The sequence below is a fragment of the Papilio polytes genome, unplaced genomic scaffold (assembly GCF_000836215.1).
Source record: "Papilio polytes unplaced genomic scaffold, Ppol_1.0 DF821511.1, whole genome shotgun sequence".
NCBI lineage: Eukaryota > Metazoa > Arthropoda > Insecta > Lepidoptera > Papilionidae > Papilio > Papilio polytes.
The window spans coordinates 1676457-1692372 of NW_013527693.1; the positions used below are offsets into that span (position 1 = coordinate 1676457).

The 15916-nt window shown below is 34.3% G+C and overlaps 4 protein-coding genes across 4 annotated transcripts in view; 2 read left to right on the forward strand and 2 right to left on the reverse strand.

Annotated features, from left to right (window-relative positions):
- Window positions 1-717: 717 nt before the first annotated feature.
- LOC106108633 (cytochrome P450 315a1, mitochondrial) lies at window positions 718-5081 on the reverse strand. Its single transcript, XM_013289887.1, has 8 exons — window positions 4883-5081; window positions 4181-4348; window positions 3702-4108; window positions 3404-3610; window positions 3113-3249; window positions 2846-3040; window positions 1071-1286; window positions 718-882 (listed from the first exon to the last, which is right to left on the reverse strand). Exons 2-8 carry the CDS (start codon window positions 4339-4341, stop codon window positions 766-768), a joined length of 1440 nt encoding a protein of 479 aa, XP_013145341.1. The 5' UTR covers window positions 4342-4348; window positions 4883-5081; the 3' UTR covers window positions 718-765.
- Window positions 5082-5576: 495 nt separating this feature from the next.
- Window positions 5577-12270, forward strand: LOC106108560 (26S proteasome non-ATPase regulatory subunit 2). The gene is made up of 18 exons (XM_013289768.1): window positions 5577-5774; window positions 5850-5906; window positions 5975-6193; window positions 6293-6378; window positions 6465-6671; window positions 6866-7024; window positions 7195-7324; window positions 7606-7831; window positions 7908-8141; window positions 8578-8726; window positions 8969-9071; window positions 9167-9333; window positions 9690-9792; window positions 10027-10184; window positions 10800-10984; window positions 11345-11550; window positions 11818-11936; window positions 12021-12270. The coding sequence occupies exons 1-18, from the start codon at window positions 5700-5702 to the stop codon at window positions 12213-12215; spliced, it is 2778 nt and encodes a 925-aa protein (XP_013145222.1). The 5' UTR covers window positions 5577-5699; the 3' UTR covers window positions 12216-12270.
- Window positions 12271-12430: 160 nt separating this feature from the next.
- Window positions 12431-13275, reverse strand: LOC106108561 (PRKR-interacting protein 1 homolog). Its single transcript, XM_013289769.1, has 3 exons — window positions 13083-13275; window positions 12836-13015; window positions 12431-12696 (listed from the first exon to the last, which is right to left on the reverse strand). The coding sequence occupies exons 1-3, from the start codon at window positions 13182-13184 to the stop codon at window positions 12463-12465; spliced, it is 516 nt and encodes a 171-aa protein (XP_013145223.1). The 5' UTR covers window positions 13185-13275; the 3' UTR covers window positions 12431-12462.
- Window positions 13276-13589: 314 nt separating this feature from the next.
- The window catches only part of LOC106108431 (enolase), a 3283-nt gene continuing 956 nt past the window's right edge, over window positions 13590-15916 (forward strand). Inside the window, exons 1-8 of the mRNA XM_013289596.1 lie at window positions 13590-13706; window positions 13971-14064; window positions 14295-14489; window positions 14597-14849; window positions 14929-15125; window positions 15237-15485; window positions 15558-15709; window positions 15812-15916. Coding sequence (XP_013145050.1) covers window positions 13993-14064; window positions 14295-14489; window positions 14597-14849; window positions 14929-15125; window positions 15237-15485; window positions 15558-15709; window positions 15812-15916 — 1223 coding nt within the window. The 5' untranslated portion in view covers window positions 13590-13706; window positions 13971-13992. The remainder of the gene's footprint in view (window positions 13707-13970; window positions 14065-14294; window positions 14490-14596; window positions 14850-14928; window positions 15126-15236; window positions 15486-15557; window positions 15710-15811) is intronic.

Below are 15916 nucleotides of genomic sequence, written 5' to 3' on the forward strand. Positions count from 1 at the left end.
TACAAAGAATGAAAGTTAATAGATATTTATTATTAATATGGTGGTTCATAATCTCAGTGGAATTTGATAATATTATTGACATCGCTATCATTATATGTACCACTAGCTGTTGCTCGCGACTTCGTCCCCATGAAATTCGATAATAAAATAATATGGCCTATGCTTCTCACTGACAACATAGATTTTCAATGGTAAAAGAATTTTTGAAATCGAAAATCCAATTCATTCCACTTTATAATATTGGTACAGACTAGAACTGTCTCTTAGTTTCATTAATAGGTAAATAATAATTTCAGTTCAATATTTTATCATGATAAATGATAAAACTGAATATCGACACTTCATAGTTGTTTCCTAGGCACTTATTTTCTGTCACTATGATACCTGTCTATTAAGTATGGTATTTCTCTTCATACAAATCTTATTCGATATTTTATAGACACGATTAATTAAACTTATTAACCTTATTTAGACAAACTATAAGTTAATATAAGTAGGGTTACACATTTATGATATCTTCAAATTAAACTATAGGTAAATGTAATTCTTTATTTTAAATCTTATAAAATATAATTAATGAAACCTTGATTGCATTCTTTTATAAGGTGATAAATCTACAACTATTTGATTATTTTACATATTTTTTAATGTCTATGTATAATTCCTATTAACATAGGTTTTATAAATTACATTTATGAAATTAGCAAGATGATTTACTTAATCTATGTAATAAAATAATATATTTGCACATACAGTGGTCATGTTTTAAATCTCCTTTGATGTAAGGTATAACTCAACATGCCTGTCTGGGACTAGCACTTGGCAAGTGATTGGTTTCACATTTTCACCGTTGTGTATTTTAAAATTAAAATTATTCACAATCTGAAATAAATAAGTAATTTAGAGTATACAAATAAAATATTCACTTTGTAGATTCTACTAATATTAAAAATATGTAATTAAATGAATTCCTGTACATTTTTTTTGCATTTAAGTTTCTCAATAAGAATTAAATTATAATCTCAATACTAGTGCATATTATTGCATATGTCAAAAAGCATTTATTCTACCTGCTCTATAACTTCTGTTAGTTGCATCATAGCAATCCTCTTCCCAATGCAAGTTCTTGCTCCCAAAGCAAAAGGCAATGTTGCTGAAGGAACATGGTTCTTGAGATCAGCTTTTCTTGGGTCATTCCTGTCCCATCTGTATGGCAGGAACATATGAGCATTGGTGAAATTATGTTCATCACGGCCTGAGGTATATATGGAAGCAATAATTGGGGTCTGTAAGAAAATTAATATAAACATTATAGAGATGGCTTTTTTGTCTACTAAAATTGATAAACTGATCATTAAGTTAGTAATTATAACTAGGAAATAAAATTTGATGTACATTTACTATGTCTTTTTAGGAATTATCTTCCTAATTGTTGCACTTATTTCATCTTTCATGTTACTATAAGGATGTTCCAGTTCACTAGGGGCTTCTGGAATCCTTAATTTTCTTCTTAGTTTAGGTGAGAGAAGGCATAAATTTTGTATAAGTCCAAAGCTGCTTGATGTAAACCAATATAAACACATACATGAGGGCACACTGGCCGCAACTGGTATCATTACTATTGACAGTACTCTAAATCCATTTGTAAAGATATAATACACTTTGGATGGTTTCCGTAGCTTTGACATTCTTTGTATTTCAATGATTGCTAAGTTTGTTAACCCAAATGCAACTGGTAAAATTAATGAATGGTCTGGTTCAGTTAGATTGGGAATCCAACCAAAACCACCTACTGATAGCTCCATAAAAGTAACCATGGCAGCAGCAGAATTTGGGTCTGTATACACAAGGTTTCTGAGTGCAAAAGACATGCACACCCATACAGGTATTTGAAACCAAATGACTAAGGTGGCTTTGAGTGGATGACAATTGTCCCTAACTATAAGATTTCGCCATTGCTTCTTTAATGATCGTTTGTACAATATAACTGTCTGTTTATCTGTTAAATTATAAACTTTCCTAGCTATCGCAGTTTCTTTTTTTAATTCATTTACCAAATCCTTTAACTCTAAGCTGATGTTCTCTACTTTTGCTAAAATATAGTTCTGATAAACAGTTAAGGGTAAAGTCATCAATGCTCTGATAAGTATAGTAGAGGCAACAATGGTAGTGCACCATGCGAGACCAGTTGCATCGTGAAAATTAAGAAGCCCAGCTTCCATTGATTTCACAAGGTAACTATTTGATATGCCAGAATATAAATCAGACTGCCATTCGACAAAGGATTGTAAAGACATATCACGTTTGGCATATAAATGAGACGGAATAATATGTCTACGTAAAATCTGCGCATTTTCTGAGCGTCTATGAATTTCAAATGAGTGTTGAGGAAATCCATTGCAAATTATACTAAGACTTCGACATTGTAAGACTTTTGTTTGCATTAATCGCAGTTTTGATAATCCACTATAGGACAGCATTGTTTACTGTATATTTGGTCTAAATGTTTTAATACTAACTTAAATTAATAATTTAATTCACGTTTTTTAACCATAACAAACATCAACAACAGAAATATAACCTCGACAATTAATGTCAGTTCAATTTGGCAGTTTTTATTGTCATAAACAAAGTTTTTTTTTAAACTTGACCGTACTCTTTGTTATTGCCATGTATTGTTTTTCGAATAAAATAAAAAAAGAATTACAGCGAAAGTAAGAGAATAATTGTTTATACGATGTTTATTAATATAGTTGGTGATTTGTATTAAAAACGTGATAATATTCTCTATTTAAAACATATTTAAATTATATTGAACTTTTTCGTTTTTGCCATACCCACTCACCCCTTTATTAATTTTATATGGTCCCAGCAAACATTCTTCGGGTAATATTCTCGTCAAAAATGGAGCTACTGGATATAGGCGCATTGTTTCCTTTACCACGTGTTTTACAAATGAGCATCCGTTCTTACGAATATCTTTCACAGACTCCTTGTTTTCAGATAGCATCAAAAGTGACCAAAATGTGGAGTAAGCAGTCTGTAATATGAATATGTTTATAATGCAGCTTTGCATCAATAGAAAAACAAAACGTTAACGAAGTTACTGTACCGTGTCCCCAGCAGCAATCACGAAATCGATAGCAATTTTTTTAATGATTTCATCGCTTACGTTGTCATCGCTTAATTTCCTTATCAATCCATTCGTTTTATCTTTATTCAAAAGTATTTCATTAACAATTTTTTGAGCTGAAACCACTTAAGCACTGTTAAAATCTTTGACAACTTTGAAATATAAGCAGACGTTATTTTGGTAATATTTAACCATTTGCACATGAAACAAATTCATATCTTATGTTTCACAGCATTCACAAAAAGCAAATAGCGGTAAAATTTATCGTACCCAAAAAAATTGAAGAATCGACACTTTCTTTAAAGTCAGTCCAAACTTTTATGTTTAACCGTTGACATAAATTTAAAGGTAGACCGTATAATTTTGTCGTTGTTTGAAATATTTTTTTAACGTCTTGCGAGAAAATTGATATTAAATCTTCATATTGCCTACTTTCCAAAAGCTTGGAATCCGCGCCAAGCAGTACTTTAATTATTACTGAAATGGTAAAAATATTTTATTAATCATTGTAAACATACTTCGATTAAGAATCAGAACATTAATATACACATTAGTAAAGAAAAACTACCATCTGTAGATAGTTTATAAAGTTCTAAATCTAAATTGGATATCACGCAACTTGCACCAGCAGCGCGATTTTTCCATTTTCCGACAAAATTCTTGACTGTTTCTTTTATTGGAGTTTCCAACCAGGTGTCGGAATTTTCTCGAAGCAAATGTTTGTTCATTTTTCGACGATTTTCCAACCATTCTTCACCATTCATGAAGAATAATCCCCTTTTAAAATCGTATAATTTTTCGTACAAAACCCATGGTTCAGGCAATATGTGAACAGGATATTTTCCTTCAAGATTTAAAAACAGTGACTTCATCAAATTTGCGTCACTGATGAATACCAAATCTGTGTTTCCACTTAAAGTTTCGGTAAAAATACTTCCTAATTGTTTATGCCTCTTGTCAATGTAATCGTGGAGCCTGTTAAAAAAATAATATCTTACTTAAAGACATTTTCTTATTTCCATTGAATTTTGCGGTTGTTTTGCTTACCTGGTACCTCTCCCTGCAAGCATAAAATCAAGTTTTGTTCCGATTAAGGGCAATTTTTTCGGTCGGGGCATATCCTTAATTGTTAAAGTGAGACCGTAGTGCTCTGCTGAATTAAACATGTGTCTATGAAGACCTTTAGAAATTCCTGATAAACGATTCATTATAACGCTGAAAAGTTAAAACAAAATCGGAGTTATAATCCCTTTTAATATCTAAACGACAGGATTTAAACGACCTCTAGGAAAGCAAAACACAAAGTACAAGTCCTAACAATATGTGGTCCCTAAAGATCTTCGATCAACAACACATCTTGTAATTTATATGTATAATGTACATTGAAGCTTAAAAAATGACCGCAAGTTTTAGATATACTGTTTGCTGCGGGTTCAATTGCTTAGTTTACATAGGAAAAGCCTAAAGTTCGATTCCCGGGTCGAGTGATATGATCCAGCTTGCTTATTCGAGCTAGTCTAGCAAACGCAAAAACCAATTCTTTAAATTATCTGATTTTTAAAAAACGGTTAAGACGCAAGTTAGTAGCAAATCACACTAACGAAAGTTATATAAGGTGATAAGGATTAAAGGTAACGTTTATTCTCGTTTTATAAAAATGAAATTATTTTAAAAAATGTAACTGTAGTCTGAAGCTCACGAAGACACTTTAAATGATAACGGTAACGGGTTAAAATAAACACCACTTACCTTTTATTTATTTTATAAGAAGTGGCGCAATTGCAAAAACTAACAAAGTTATATTTTTAACTGTGGAATAAGTAAGCAAATATCATTTAAAACTAATTTTTATGTTACGGCTTACGACAGTAATTCAAACAAAATATCAAATGGACTGCGTGCTTCGCAAGCAGTGCTGCTATAGTAAACTTATAATTCGCTGAATAATACATAAATAATGCTGACCATTGGTCTGAGTTATGCTAATTTGAAACAAAACACATTGATCTTTTTTTCCTTTCAGGTAGTCTCGTTTCTTTTTGTTTATGTTATATAGGTAAATACTTTTTAACATCATGACTTCGTTGCATGTTTTACAGAAAATTACTTGAAATAATAACTAATTCTTGAAATTTACAATTATTCATTAATGCTTTATATTTTAGAAATTTATAGTTCTTTCGACGACACAATTGAAACTCATTTGTTAATTTGATTAAATAAGAATTTTATTGCGATTTAAAAAAAATTAAGTTATCGGTCATTTACAGTATAATATAAATGTTTTATAGATTCGTTATATCAATTATTTTATAATTTTTCCAAAATTTAATACAGCATTAATTACAGGTAATAATCATATTTTAATCTGTAAAAATTCATAGGTTTCATTCATTTTCCATTGGAGAATAAAAATTTTCCAATGGAAAATGGAAATGGCAACTGGTAACATTAAAAAATGCACAGTGACTTGTCAAATTTATCAAACTCATCCATTGCTTTTGTGAGATAATTTTTGCAGTATTTCAGTTTAAAAGTAGTAGGAAACAAACCAAAACAGTTTAAAATGACTGTAAAGAATAAAACCGAAGAACCCAAAAAGGAGAAAGTCGAGCCGGTACCAGCTCCGAACGATGATTTGGTACAGTATTTCATAAAATTTCATACCAATATTATTTAGTCCAAACAATTGTCTTATTTTATTTATAATTTTCAGTCTGAAGAAGACAAAAGACTTCAAGAAGAACTTAATATGCTCGTTGAGAAGCTTATGGTGAGAGCTTTGTTCTATTTTTTTTACTTGATTCTTGGTTGGTAAGCTTAATAACCTTTTTGTTGTAGGGTAACGATACTGAACTATATTTCCCTGCATTACAAATGCTAAGCAATTTGATAAGAACATCTACGACGTCTATGACTTCAGTTCCTAAACCGCTAAAATTTCTTAGAGAGCACTATCCAGCCCTTAAAGAAGTTTATGAAAAAATAAAAGACGAAAAAACAAAGAAATTTTGCGCTGATGTTGTATCAGTTCTCGCAATGGGAGTTAGTGGTTCAGTAGTAAGTATTATATTATGTTATTATTTAGTCAGTATTGCCTGTACTGAGATGAGCATGAGCATTTATATGTTTATATTTATCAGCGTTTATCTTGTTTAGGATGCTGCAGAAAAAAGAGAATGTCTCAAATACTGTCTTTTGGGCACTATGTCTAATGTTGGAGAATGGGGACATGAATATGTGAGGTAAATTTATATTTCAGTATTTTTAACTCTTTTAGTGTTAATTTTTTTTTAATTTGTTGATAATGCATTATGATACTAAATTTCAGGCAATTAGAGGGGGAAATTGCTGAAGAATGGAATATAGAGAACATGGAAACCTTGTTAACATTAGTGAGGGATGTTATTACCTTTGACATGCAACACTCGGCTGAGATACAAGCATGTGATCTGTTGATGGAAATTGACAGGCTTGATTTACTGACACAGCATATGGATCAGAGCAACTACCCCCGTGTCTGTCTATACTTAATTGGGTGAATATTCTTAATTTATTATGTCCTTATAAAAATCTTCTGCATAGCAATAATATTTTTTTTTTATAAACACCTTGTAGTTCTTGGTTAAACAATTGATTTGATTTTGGTTTTGAATCATGTAGTGTGTTTCATAAATTTTTCGTAAAACCATACTTGATTCATCAGTAAAATATTATATGTTTTGTTTTTAGATGTGCAAGTTATGTTGTGGAACCAGAATCAACACAAATTCTTCAAGGAGTATTGGACACATATTTGCGTTTTGGAGAGTACCCTCGTGCCTTGCTTGTAGCAATGCAGCTGCACGATAAATCTAAATGTGAAGAAGTCTTTAATGCCTGCACTGATCCGTATGTATTACAAAAACAAATGTACAAATACCTGACTTGTATTCAAGGATAATGAGTATTGAAAACCTCTACTCTGTACCTACTGATTATTTTCCATACATGCTGTAGGGACTGTACTGAAATAAATTAAACATAATCAGAATTTTTCATTGTTTCGTTATTTGTTATAGGTTGGTAAAGAAACAATTGTGTTACATGCTGGCAAGACAATATGTCCCAATAGATGTGGATGATGAAGATTTGCGTACAATACTCCTCAATGCACATATTAATGACCATTATCTTAGCTTAGCAAGAGAGGTAAACTAAGTCATATGTTACTTGAATTAAAAGTACTAGTCTTACTATAATGTTATAAATGTGAAAGTTTAGATAGATGGATGGATGGATGTTTGTTAGAATTTGTAGACTAAATGGCTGAACTGATAGTCTGGAAGAATACATAGACTATTCAGTTTTGTTTTTTTATTACCACGCGGACAGAGTCGCGGCCGAAAGCCAGTCAAGCAATAAAAGTCATATTTACGTAATGTTTACTGTCTATTTATATAGAGACTGAAATAAAAAAAATATATTTTTAGCTTGATATAATGGAACCAAAAACTCCAGAAGAAGTGTACAAGACATGGTTGGAGTCGGCTGGCTCAGCTCTGAGGCCTTCCCTGCTGGCTGAGCACCCTGTAGACTCGGCCAGACAAAATCTCTCTGCTACATTTGTCAATGCATTTGTAAATGCGGGCTTTGGTCGTGATAAACTTGTTACCACTGAAGATGGCAACAAGTGGATGTATAAGAATAAGGATCATGGTAATTTTAAAGGCTTGCTAAGATTATGTAATTTAAAAAAATCTATTTCAGATATTAATAACATTAACAATTGCAGGCATGTTGTCAGCGGCCGCGTCGTTAGGCATGATTCACTTATGGGATGTGGACGGTGGTCTGACGCCCATAGACAAGTATCTATACACGGCAGATGAACATATCAAGGCTGGAGCATTGCTTGCACTGGGTCTAGTGAATTGTGGTGTGCGTAATGAATGTGACCCTGCACTAGCTCTTCTGTCCGACTATGTACTGCATTCAAGCTCTAATCTAAGGATTGGTAGCGTTTTGGGTAAGTTGTTGTATATTTTTAATAGTCATTCTGATAAAGTTTTGCACAATAATTTCTATTGCTATGAGTAATTAATAGTTTGCATATTATTATGATTGAAAGGATCTCAATATTGTTAGTTTTGTATATTGTAAGTAATTCAGAGAGGTAAAATAACCCTCGATGCTGTTGCATTTGTAAGTGAAGTAACTTTCTGCTTCTTACATCCGCATTCTGGAATGGTCTACCCTGGGTGGTATTTCTAAACCATTACGAGTAAAGGTTCTTCAAGAAGCGAGCTTATCACTTTCTCAAAGGTCGGCGACGCATCTGCAGTTTTTCTGATACTGCGGATGTCCTTGAGTGGCGATGACCATCTGTTCCCGTTGTACATTTGCACCCCTTCTGTACATAAGCCATAGATAGTGGCACTATATGTGCATTTAACTGCCCGTAGGACTGGGTATAGCTTACGCGGGCACGCAGCGTGACGACGTTCTGCAGCACCTGCTGCCTGTGTTGAGCGACGCGGCCGCGCCCGCGGAGATCTGCGCCCTCGCCGCCATCGCTTGCGGCCTCATCGCTGTCGGCTCTTGTAACGGCGATGTTAGTATACACAACTATTTGTATAGTTGAATTTAATAGAAATGAGAAATTTTATATTTACTCACTTGTATAGATTTATTTTGGTAGTTTAAGTTCCTCATTTTATTAAATTTGACTAGACTATTTTTCAAGTGAAATAGTGAATTAATAAAATAATGATCATATCTCGTTTCTTGATCTTTATAATTGAGTTCTTTAAATATTTGAAACAATGATTTATAAATTTGAGTTCTATATTGCAGGTCACTTGTGCAATCATTCAACGTTTAATCGACGACAACAAGGAACTTCACTCCTCAACTTATGCCAGATTTTTGCACTTGGGTCTTGGATTGTGTTTCTTAGGTGTGTATGTCCAATATGACCACTTTGTCTATATAAGTTTTACCTTCGCAATGGAATTAAATGATGTATGTGTGAATGAATGTTTGTTGTGTCAGGGTGCAAGGAGCGCACGGAGGCGACGATGGCCGCGCTGGAGGTGCTGCCGGAGCCGCAGCAGTCGTTGTGCCAGACGACGCTGTCGATGTGCGCGTACGCCGGCACCGGGGACGTGCTCGTCGTGCAACAGATGCTGCACATCTGCTCTAAGCACTATGACACTGAGGTAAAACACTCTAGTGTTAGCTACACTGGAGTTTTTATGTTTAAACTAGCTTTTGCCCGCGACTCCGTCCGCGCGGAATAAAAAAAAAACAAAAGCAAATAGCCTATGTGCTGCCTAGATATTCTATCTTCTCTCTCTAAGATATTCTATCTTCTACATAACACATATTACATCTATGCCAAATTTCACCAAGATCCCTTCAGTCGTATAGGCTACAAACTATAACAAACATCCATCCATCCATCTAAATGTTCGCATTTATAATATATATTTATGTTCTTTTCTGCTTATTAAATGAAGAATTTCCTACAAACATTGGTATTTTCTTATTCAATTGTGTAAATTATTTATTTTAGAATGAGCAATCGTCCGCTGAAGACACTGCCTTCAAGAAGCAAGACAAGAAAGAGGCTAAAGAGAGCAGCCCCGCTGGCAGCTCGAAGGATGATAAAAACAAAAGTAAGTTATTTACTAATGTGAAAAAGTTTGATCATTTTTATCTAATCTAATCATAGCAGGAAACTACATTTTTCTAACATTAAAATTATTGGGATTTTTAAATGTCTTAAAATGTATATAATTTTGTTGTTATAGTAAATTTACTGGATCAGGCCCAGGTCTATGCGGTTGTAATGCCTCTGATGATTATGATGAAGGTGCTGATGATAGTAAATTATTACACGTAATTTTTAGGTAAGTCGAAGGAGAGCAAGAACAAAGAGAAGGAGAAGGAGAAAGAGGCGAACAAGGAGCTGTCGTCGGTGCAGGCGGTCGCCACGCTCGGCGTCGCCGTCATCGCGCTCGCAGAGGAGACCGGCGCAGAGATGTGCACACGCATCTTCGGACAACTGGTCAGTAGACGAACTACATTCAGTCGACACATACTCACTAAGGAACATCCTTAGTGATCTCATTATCGCAAGACACAAGGCTAATTGACTCCTGAAAATAACAGAATTGAGTGAAAAATAAAATTGGTTCAAGTCATAGTATTAAAAGTACTATAATTTAAATTAAAAAATAAAGTGTTTTACAGGAAGTATTTCGAAAGTTGCAGGTTTTATTGTTGCACTAGCTGTTTCCTTACGTCTTCAACCACATGAAATTATAAAATCTTAATTTATTGTTTACATTTGTCAAATTCTTAATGTAAATTTCAAAATTACCAGTACCATAATAACCTTGCTTCCCAAATGTTGGCAGCTTGTAATTTATGGTCCCTTTCCCACATGGAGGTTTTTTCCAATTTATAAATATATAACCGAAAGCGTGTCAGTGCGTGTAAGTGTAAGGCATTTTATTAAAGAAATAATTATTTAAAAATGTGCTGTGATTGCTGACATCTTACGCCACAAAGTAGTGTGTGTTTCCACTTTATTATATTAGTATAGAAGTATAGATTTGCAATTTTTCTATCAACACATTTTACATTTGCATGGGATCAAAATAGAATGTTGTTTGTGCAGGGACGTTACGGCGAGCCGGCGGTGCGGCGCGCGGTGCCGCTGGCGATAGCGCTGTGCTCGGTGTCCAACCCGCAGCTGGCTGTCATCGACGTACTCAACAAGTACTCCCACGACTCGGACAATGATGTCGCTTACAACGCTATATTCGCTATGGGACTTGTCGGCGCCGGCACTAATAATGCCAGGTAACTAAATATACTGAAAACTGAATATACCTAAGTAAATTTTTCGTGCAGTTGCAACATTTGCTTGGTATATTTAATTAAAAACTGGGTTTTAATTTCTATTTTACTCTTCCCATTTTTTGATTGCAAGCAAAAAGTGTGTAACCTAGTTCTTTTAGTGCATTATTTTTATTGTCTATAGTATGTTTTTCTGTAAAATAATTCTCTTCTATTCTTTCAATGGTCTTTTATGTCTTGGGTATTGCTAGGAGAGGACAGTTAACACCCCCAGAGTATTGAAAAAAAGTGATTCAGAAAGGACCATATATAATTAGACCTAGCCAAGAACATTTCGAAGCCCATAGTGTATGTGATGTGCAGGCTAGCGACGATGCTGCGCGCGCTGGCACTGTACCACGGCAAGTCCCCGGTGCACCTGTTCATGGTGCGCCTGGCGCAGGGGCTGTGCCACGCGGGCAAGGGCACCGTCACGTTGTGCCCCGCGCACGCAGACCGCCGCCTGCTTAGCCAGCCCGCGCTCGCCGGACTGCTCGTCGTGCTCACAGCATTCCTTGACTGCAAGAATAGTAAGCCAAAATTATTATTAGTAGTACTAAGTACTGGTCAAGTGAACCAGGCATAACATCTTGTGCCAGTGACTTGGTTGATGTTGTGATGATGATTTCGTAACTTCACTTCACATTCACATAAAGCTTTTATTAAGCTCATTGGTAAAAAACTTGCGTTAATGCTTTCGCTCATACAAATGTTAAAAAACTACTATTTCGCGCTTTCTTAAAGCGAATGATAGTCAAATAATGTTATATGAACTTCACCTTTTATGTTTTTAACAGTAATCTTGGGCAAATCGCACTACTTACTGTATGTGCTGGCGACGGCAATGCAGCCCCGCTGGCTGGTCACCCTCGACGAGAACCTCCAGCCCCTCAATGTCAGTGTTCGTGTTGGACAGGTATGTAATGTACATTTATGTAACTTAAAAAACCCTCAATTTTTGTACAAAAGTTTTCTTACATAAATCTATGTCAATTGGCAGGCGGTTGATGTAATTGGCAAAGCGGGTACACCTAAAACAATCGCGGGTTCGCACACACACACTACACCTGTGCTGCTATCGTTTGGAGAACGTGCAGAGCTTGCTACTGATGAGTACCTTCCCCTGTCACCTGTCATGGAGGGCTTTGTCATCCTCAAGAAGAATGAAGACAGCATTATGGCATCTGTGCAGTAGATGTAACACATTATTCATAATTAAGGATTTTTAAATAAAGTTAATGTAACTTAAATAGTGTTTTACTTTAAACACTTGCATTTCCATTAATACTTTGTGCATTAAATAAACAAATTGAAATTGAACTACAATACAAATGGAGGAAATGCTATGTGAAATGTTATCTTATGGCTTCTCTTCAGAAGGTAAAGAAATAAAACACTTAAATTGTTTTCATTTTGTTTATTTATGCCTATATGCTATTTACTTAGGATTTATCATTATCACTATTTTTATTTTCATTGTTCTCTGTGTCACTTTCATCAGAATTCTTATCAGACTCTGACTGTGAAGACTGTTCATTGCCAGTCTTTGGTTTCTTAATCTTTGATTTTGCTTTTTGTTTTTTCTTTAACCTTTTAGCTCTCTTCTTTGCTGTTTTATCTTCTGCAGCTTTCCTATTCTCTTCAATTTTTCTATGGTATTCATCATCAAGTTTTTCCTGAAAATTATATTATCAATGTGAGATTTAATAATATGCAGAGCGACAAACAGCTCAGTTTGATGTTAAAGGCTTTGCTTTTAATAAGATTTAAGGTTATGTTTAAATAAACTTAATTGTAATAAAAAATATACCAAACCTTTTCACTTTTTTCTTGTATAAATTTTTGTCTAGCATATTCCTTTCTTCGTAAATGTCTGTATACATGGAACTCTCCGGATCCAGCCCCCGCACTCGATCCCATAACATTACGTACAAAATCAGGAGGAGGCGCTAAAGTTTTCTGCCTAGGGGGTTCTGGTATAACCACTGGTTTGTCCTAAAAACATGGTGATTTTAATACATCTCTTTGAAATAAATTGCTAGCAACCATAGTAGCTACTTACTGGGTTCTTCATAAGCTTTTCAAGTTTTAATCTTTGCAAGTCCGTAGCATTCTTTATTACTATAGGTTTCTTTTCTTCACTTGATTCTTTTTTATCAGACATTGTAAAATTTTAAAAATTATCTTCGCTTCTTCTTTAACATATATTATTTTGGTAAACTATCTTGACTTTGTAAGACATTTTAATTGACATTGACACATTGGACAATGGTGCAAATGGTTAATGTCAAATGGACATATAGAGCTTGCTTGATCATACACATTTTAGAATCAACGAAAGTCTACGGAATAAAATCGTCACAAAAATCGATTGAGAATCGTGGTTTATTCATCAATTTAGTCATTTTTTTTATTAAAACTAAGAAATTGCTTGCGAAGTAATAACCCTGTTTAATTTAATATCATTGACAATGTAATTTTAAACTAAATAGCTTTAAGATTTACACATTATTTCAAAACCATAGTTTAATCAACTCTATCGATTGTATTTTATGTAAGCATCTCTAGTTTCACCTTGTGTAGGTCAAAGGTATAGCAAGCCGGCAGATTTCTTTCGAGATATACCTACTCCAGCTGTATTTTAAGATAGGTCAAAGAGGATAATTCGATTGTTAAATTGTAGCAGGTTAGTTCATTATGGTTATAAACGTGATATTTCCCAAAATTACTACATAAAAAGTACTTTTCATAAAGTACTGTACTACATTTCATTAGGTAACATAGTTTTAAGCGAACTCTGAAAAAGTAAATTTTCCAATTAGATTCAATTAAAAAAAATGTCGTTTTGATTTATTATAACAAATAAGTATTATCTTTTACTTGAACGTTTAAAGATATTGTGTAAGTGAAGGCTTTGATTAGTTTCAAGTTGATTAATTTTTATTAACAGGTTTGCAAATTTTACATTCAAAATGCCTATCAAGTCTATCAAAGCCCGTCAGATCTTCGACTCTCGTGGTAACCCTACTGTTGAAGTTGACTTGGTAAGTTCAATAAACATATTTAATAACTTAAATTATTTAAAACAAAAGCATACGTGAGTAAGCCGTAAATAATTAATTATATTTAATAACATTGAATATTCATATGTTTTTTCTGTCATTCTATGTTAATTTAAAAGTGGGTGGGGTAGTTTTTTTTATCTCATAAGGTGGCAAACATAGCAGTTAATAAAATGTTCATAATAACAAGGCATTTTTATACTTTTTAACAGGTCACAGAATTGGGCTTATTCCGTGCTGCTGTCCCATCTGGTGCATCAACTGGTGTCCATGAGGCTTTAGAGCTTAGGGACAATGTGAAGAGTGAGTACCATGGAAAGGGTGTTTTGACTGCTATTAAAAACATCAATGACATCATTGCACCTGAACTCTTAAAACAGACTTTTGAAGTCACTCAACAGAAGGAGGTAATGTACTACATATTCTTCAGTATTTATTTAAACTCATAGATAATATGCACTAATATAATTTGATTGTAATATGTTTATTGAAAGTATAAATATATTTGTTTTAGATTGATCAATTCATGATCACATTGGATGGCACAGAAAATAAGTCAAAGTTGGGTGCCAACGCAATCCTTGGTGTTTCTCTGGCGGTAGCTAAAGCTGGTGCTGCTAAGAAAGGAGTACCCCTCTACAAGCATTTAGCTGACTTGGCTGGCAACAGCAACATTGTTCTGCCGGTCCCCGCATTTAATGTTATCAATGGTGGCTCTCACGCTGGCAACAAACTTGCTATGCAAGAATTCATGATCTTGCCTACTGGTAAATTAAATAATTAATGATATTTGAATATTTAGAATTGAAAATTTCCTTCAAATGTCTTACATTGTATGTATTTTAGGTGCTTCATCCTTCAGTGAAGCTATGCGTATGGGATCTGAAATCTACCATCACTTGAAGAAAATCATCAAAGAAAAGTTTGGACTTGACTCCACTGCTGTTGGTGATGAGGGTGGCTTTGCTCCCAACATCCAAAATAACAAGGATGCTCTGTTCTTGATCCAAGATGCTATTAAACAGGCTGGTTATACTGGAAAAGTGAGTTTTGAATTAAGACATAAGAAAACATGGAATAAGTACTATTATTTATCATATTTCAATATTACAACAGCTATGTTTGTTTTAATAGATGTTTTGTATTTTATTTAGATTGAAATCGGTATGGATGTGGCTGCTTCCGAGTTCTTTAAGAATAGCACATACGATTTGGATTTCAAGAACCCTAAATCCAACCCTGCTGATTACTTGTCCTCTGAGAAGCTTGCCGAGGTTTACTTGGACTTCATCAAGGAGTTCCCAATGGTGTCCATTGAAGATCCCTTTGACCAGGATGACTGGTCCGCCTGGACTAACTTGACATCGCGTACACCAATCCAGATTGTTGGTGATGATCTTACGGTAAGATATTTGACATGAAAACTCATTTTACTGTTTTATACAATTATGTGATTTATATTTCATTTTTATCAGGTGACCAATCCTAAACGTATTGCCACTGCAGTGGAGAAGAAGGCTTGCAACTGTCTTCTTCTGAAGGTTAACCAAATTGGCAGCGTCACAGAGTCTATTAATGCTCATCTTCTGGCCAAGCAAAATGGTTGGGGCACTATGGTCTCTCACAGGTACGCAATTCACACTTTCGAATTTTTCTTGCAGGAAATTTTATTGTTTGAATCTCGGTAAAGAGAAATGAATATTATCATGCTACTATGTTTTTTTCCTAGGTCTGGAGAGACTGAAGACACTTTCATCGCTGATCTAGTGGTTGGTTTGTCAACTGGTCAAATCAAGACGGGAGCTCCATGCCGCTCAGAGCGTCTGGCGAAGTA

Coding starts and splice junctions, on each gene's coding strand:
- LOC106108561 (XM_013289769.1), bottom strand. CDS start 13,184: ATGTCTGATAAAAAAGAATCAAGTGAAGAAAAGAAACCTATAGTAATA. Junction 13,016..13,082: donor AAAAGCTTATGAAGAACCCA/GTAAGTAGCTAC, acceptor CCATGTTTTTAG/GACAAACCAGTGGTTATACC. Junction 12,697..12,835: donor TACAAGAAAAAAGTGAAAAG/GTTTGGTATATT, acceptor TATAATTTTCAG/GAAAAACTTGATGATGAATA.
- LOC106108560 (XM_013289768.1), top strand. CDS start 5,700: ATGACTGTAAAGAATAAAACCGAAGAACCCAAAAAGGAGAAAGTCGAG. Junction 7,025..7,194: donor TTTAATGCCTGCACTGATCC/GTATGTATTACA, acceptor TATTTGTTATAG/GTTGGTAAAGAAACAATTGT. Junction 9,072..9,166: donor TCTTGGATTGTGTTTCTTAG/GTGTGTATGTCC, acceptor TTGTTGTGTCAG/GGTGCAAGGAGCGCACGGAG.
- LOC106108633 (XM_013289887.1), bottom strand. CDS start 4,341: ATGAATCGTTTATCAGGAATTTCTAAAGGTCTTCATAGACACATGTTT. Junction 4,109..4,180: donor CTTGCAGGGAGAGGTACCAG/GTAAGCAAAACA, acceptor TTTTTTTAACAG/GCTCCACGATTACATTGACA. Junction 3,611..3,701: donor TTATAAACTATCTACAGATG/GTAGTTTTTCTT, acceptor TTACCATTTCAG/TAATAATTAAAGTACTGCTT.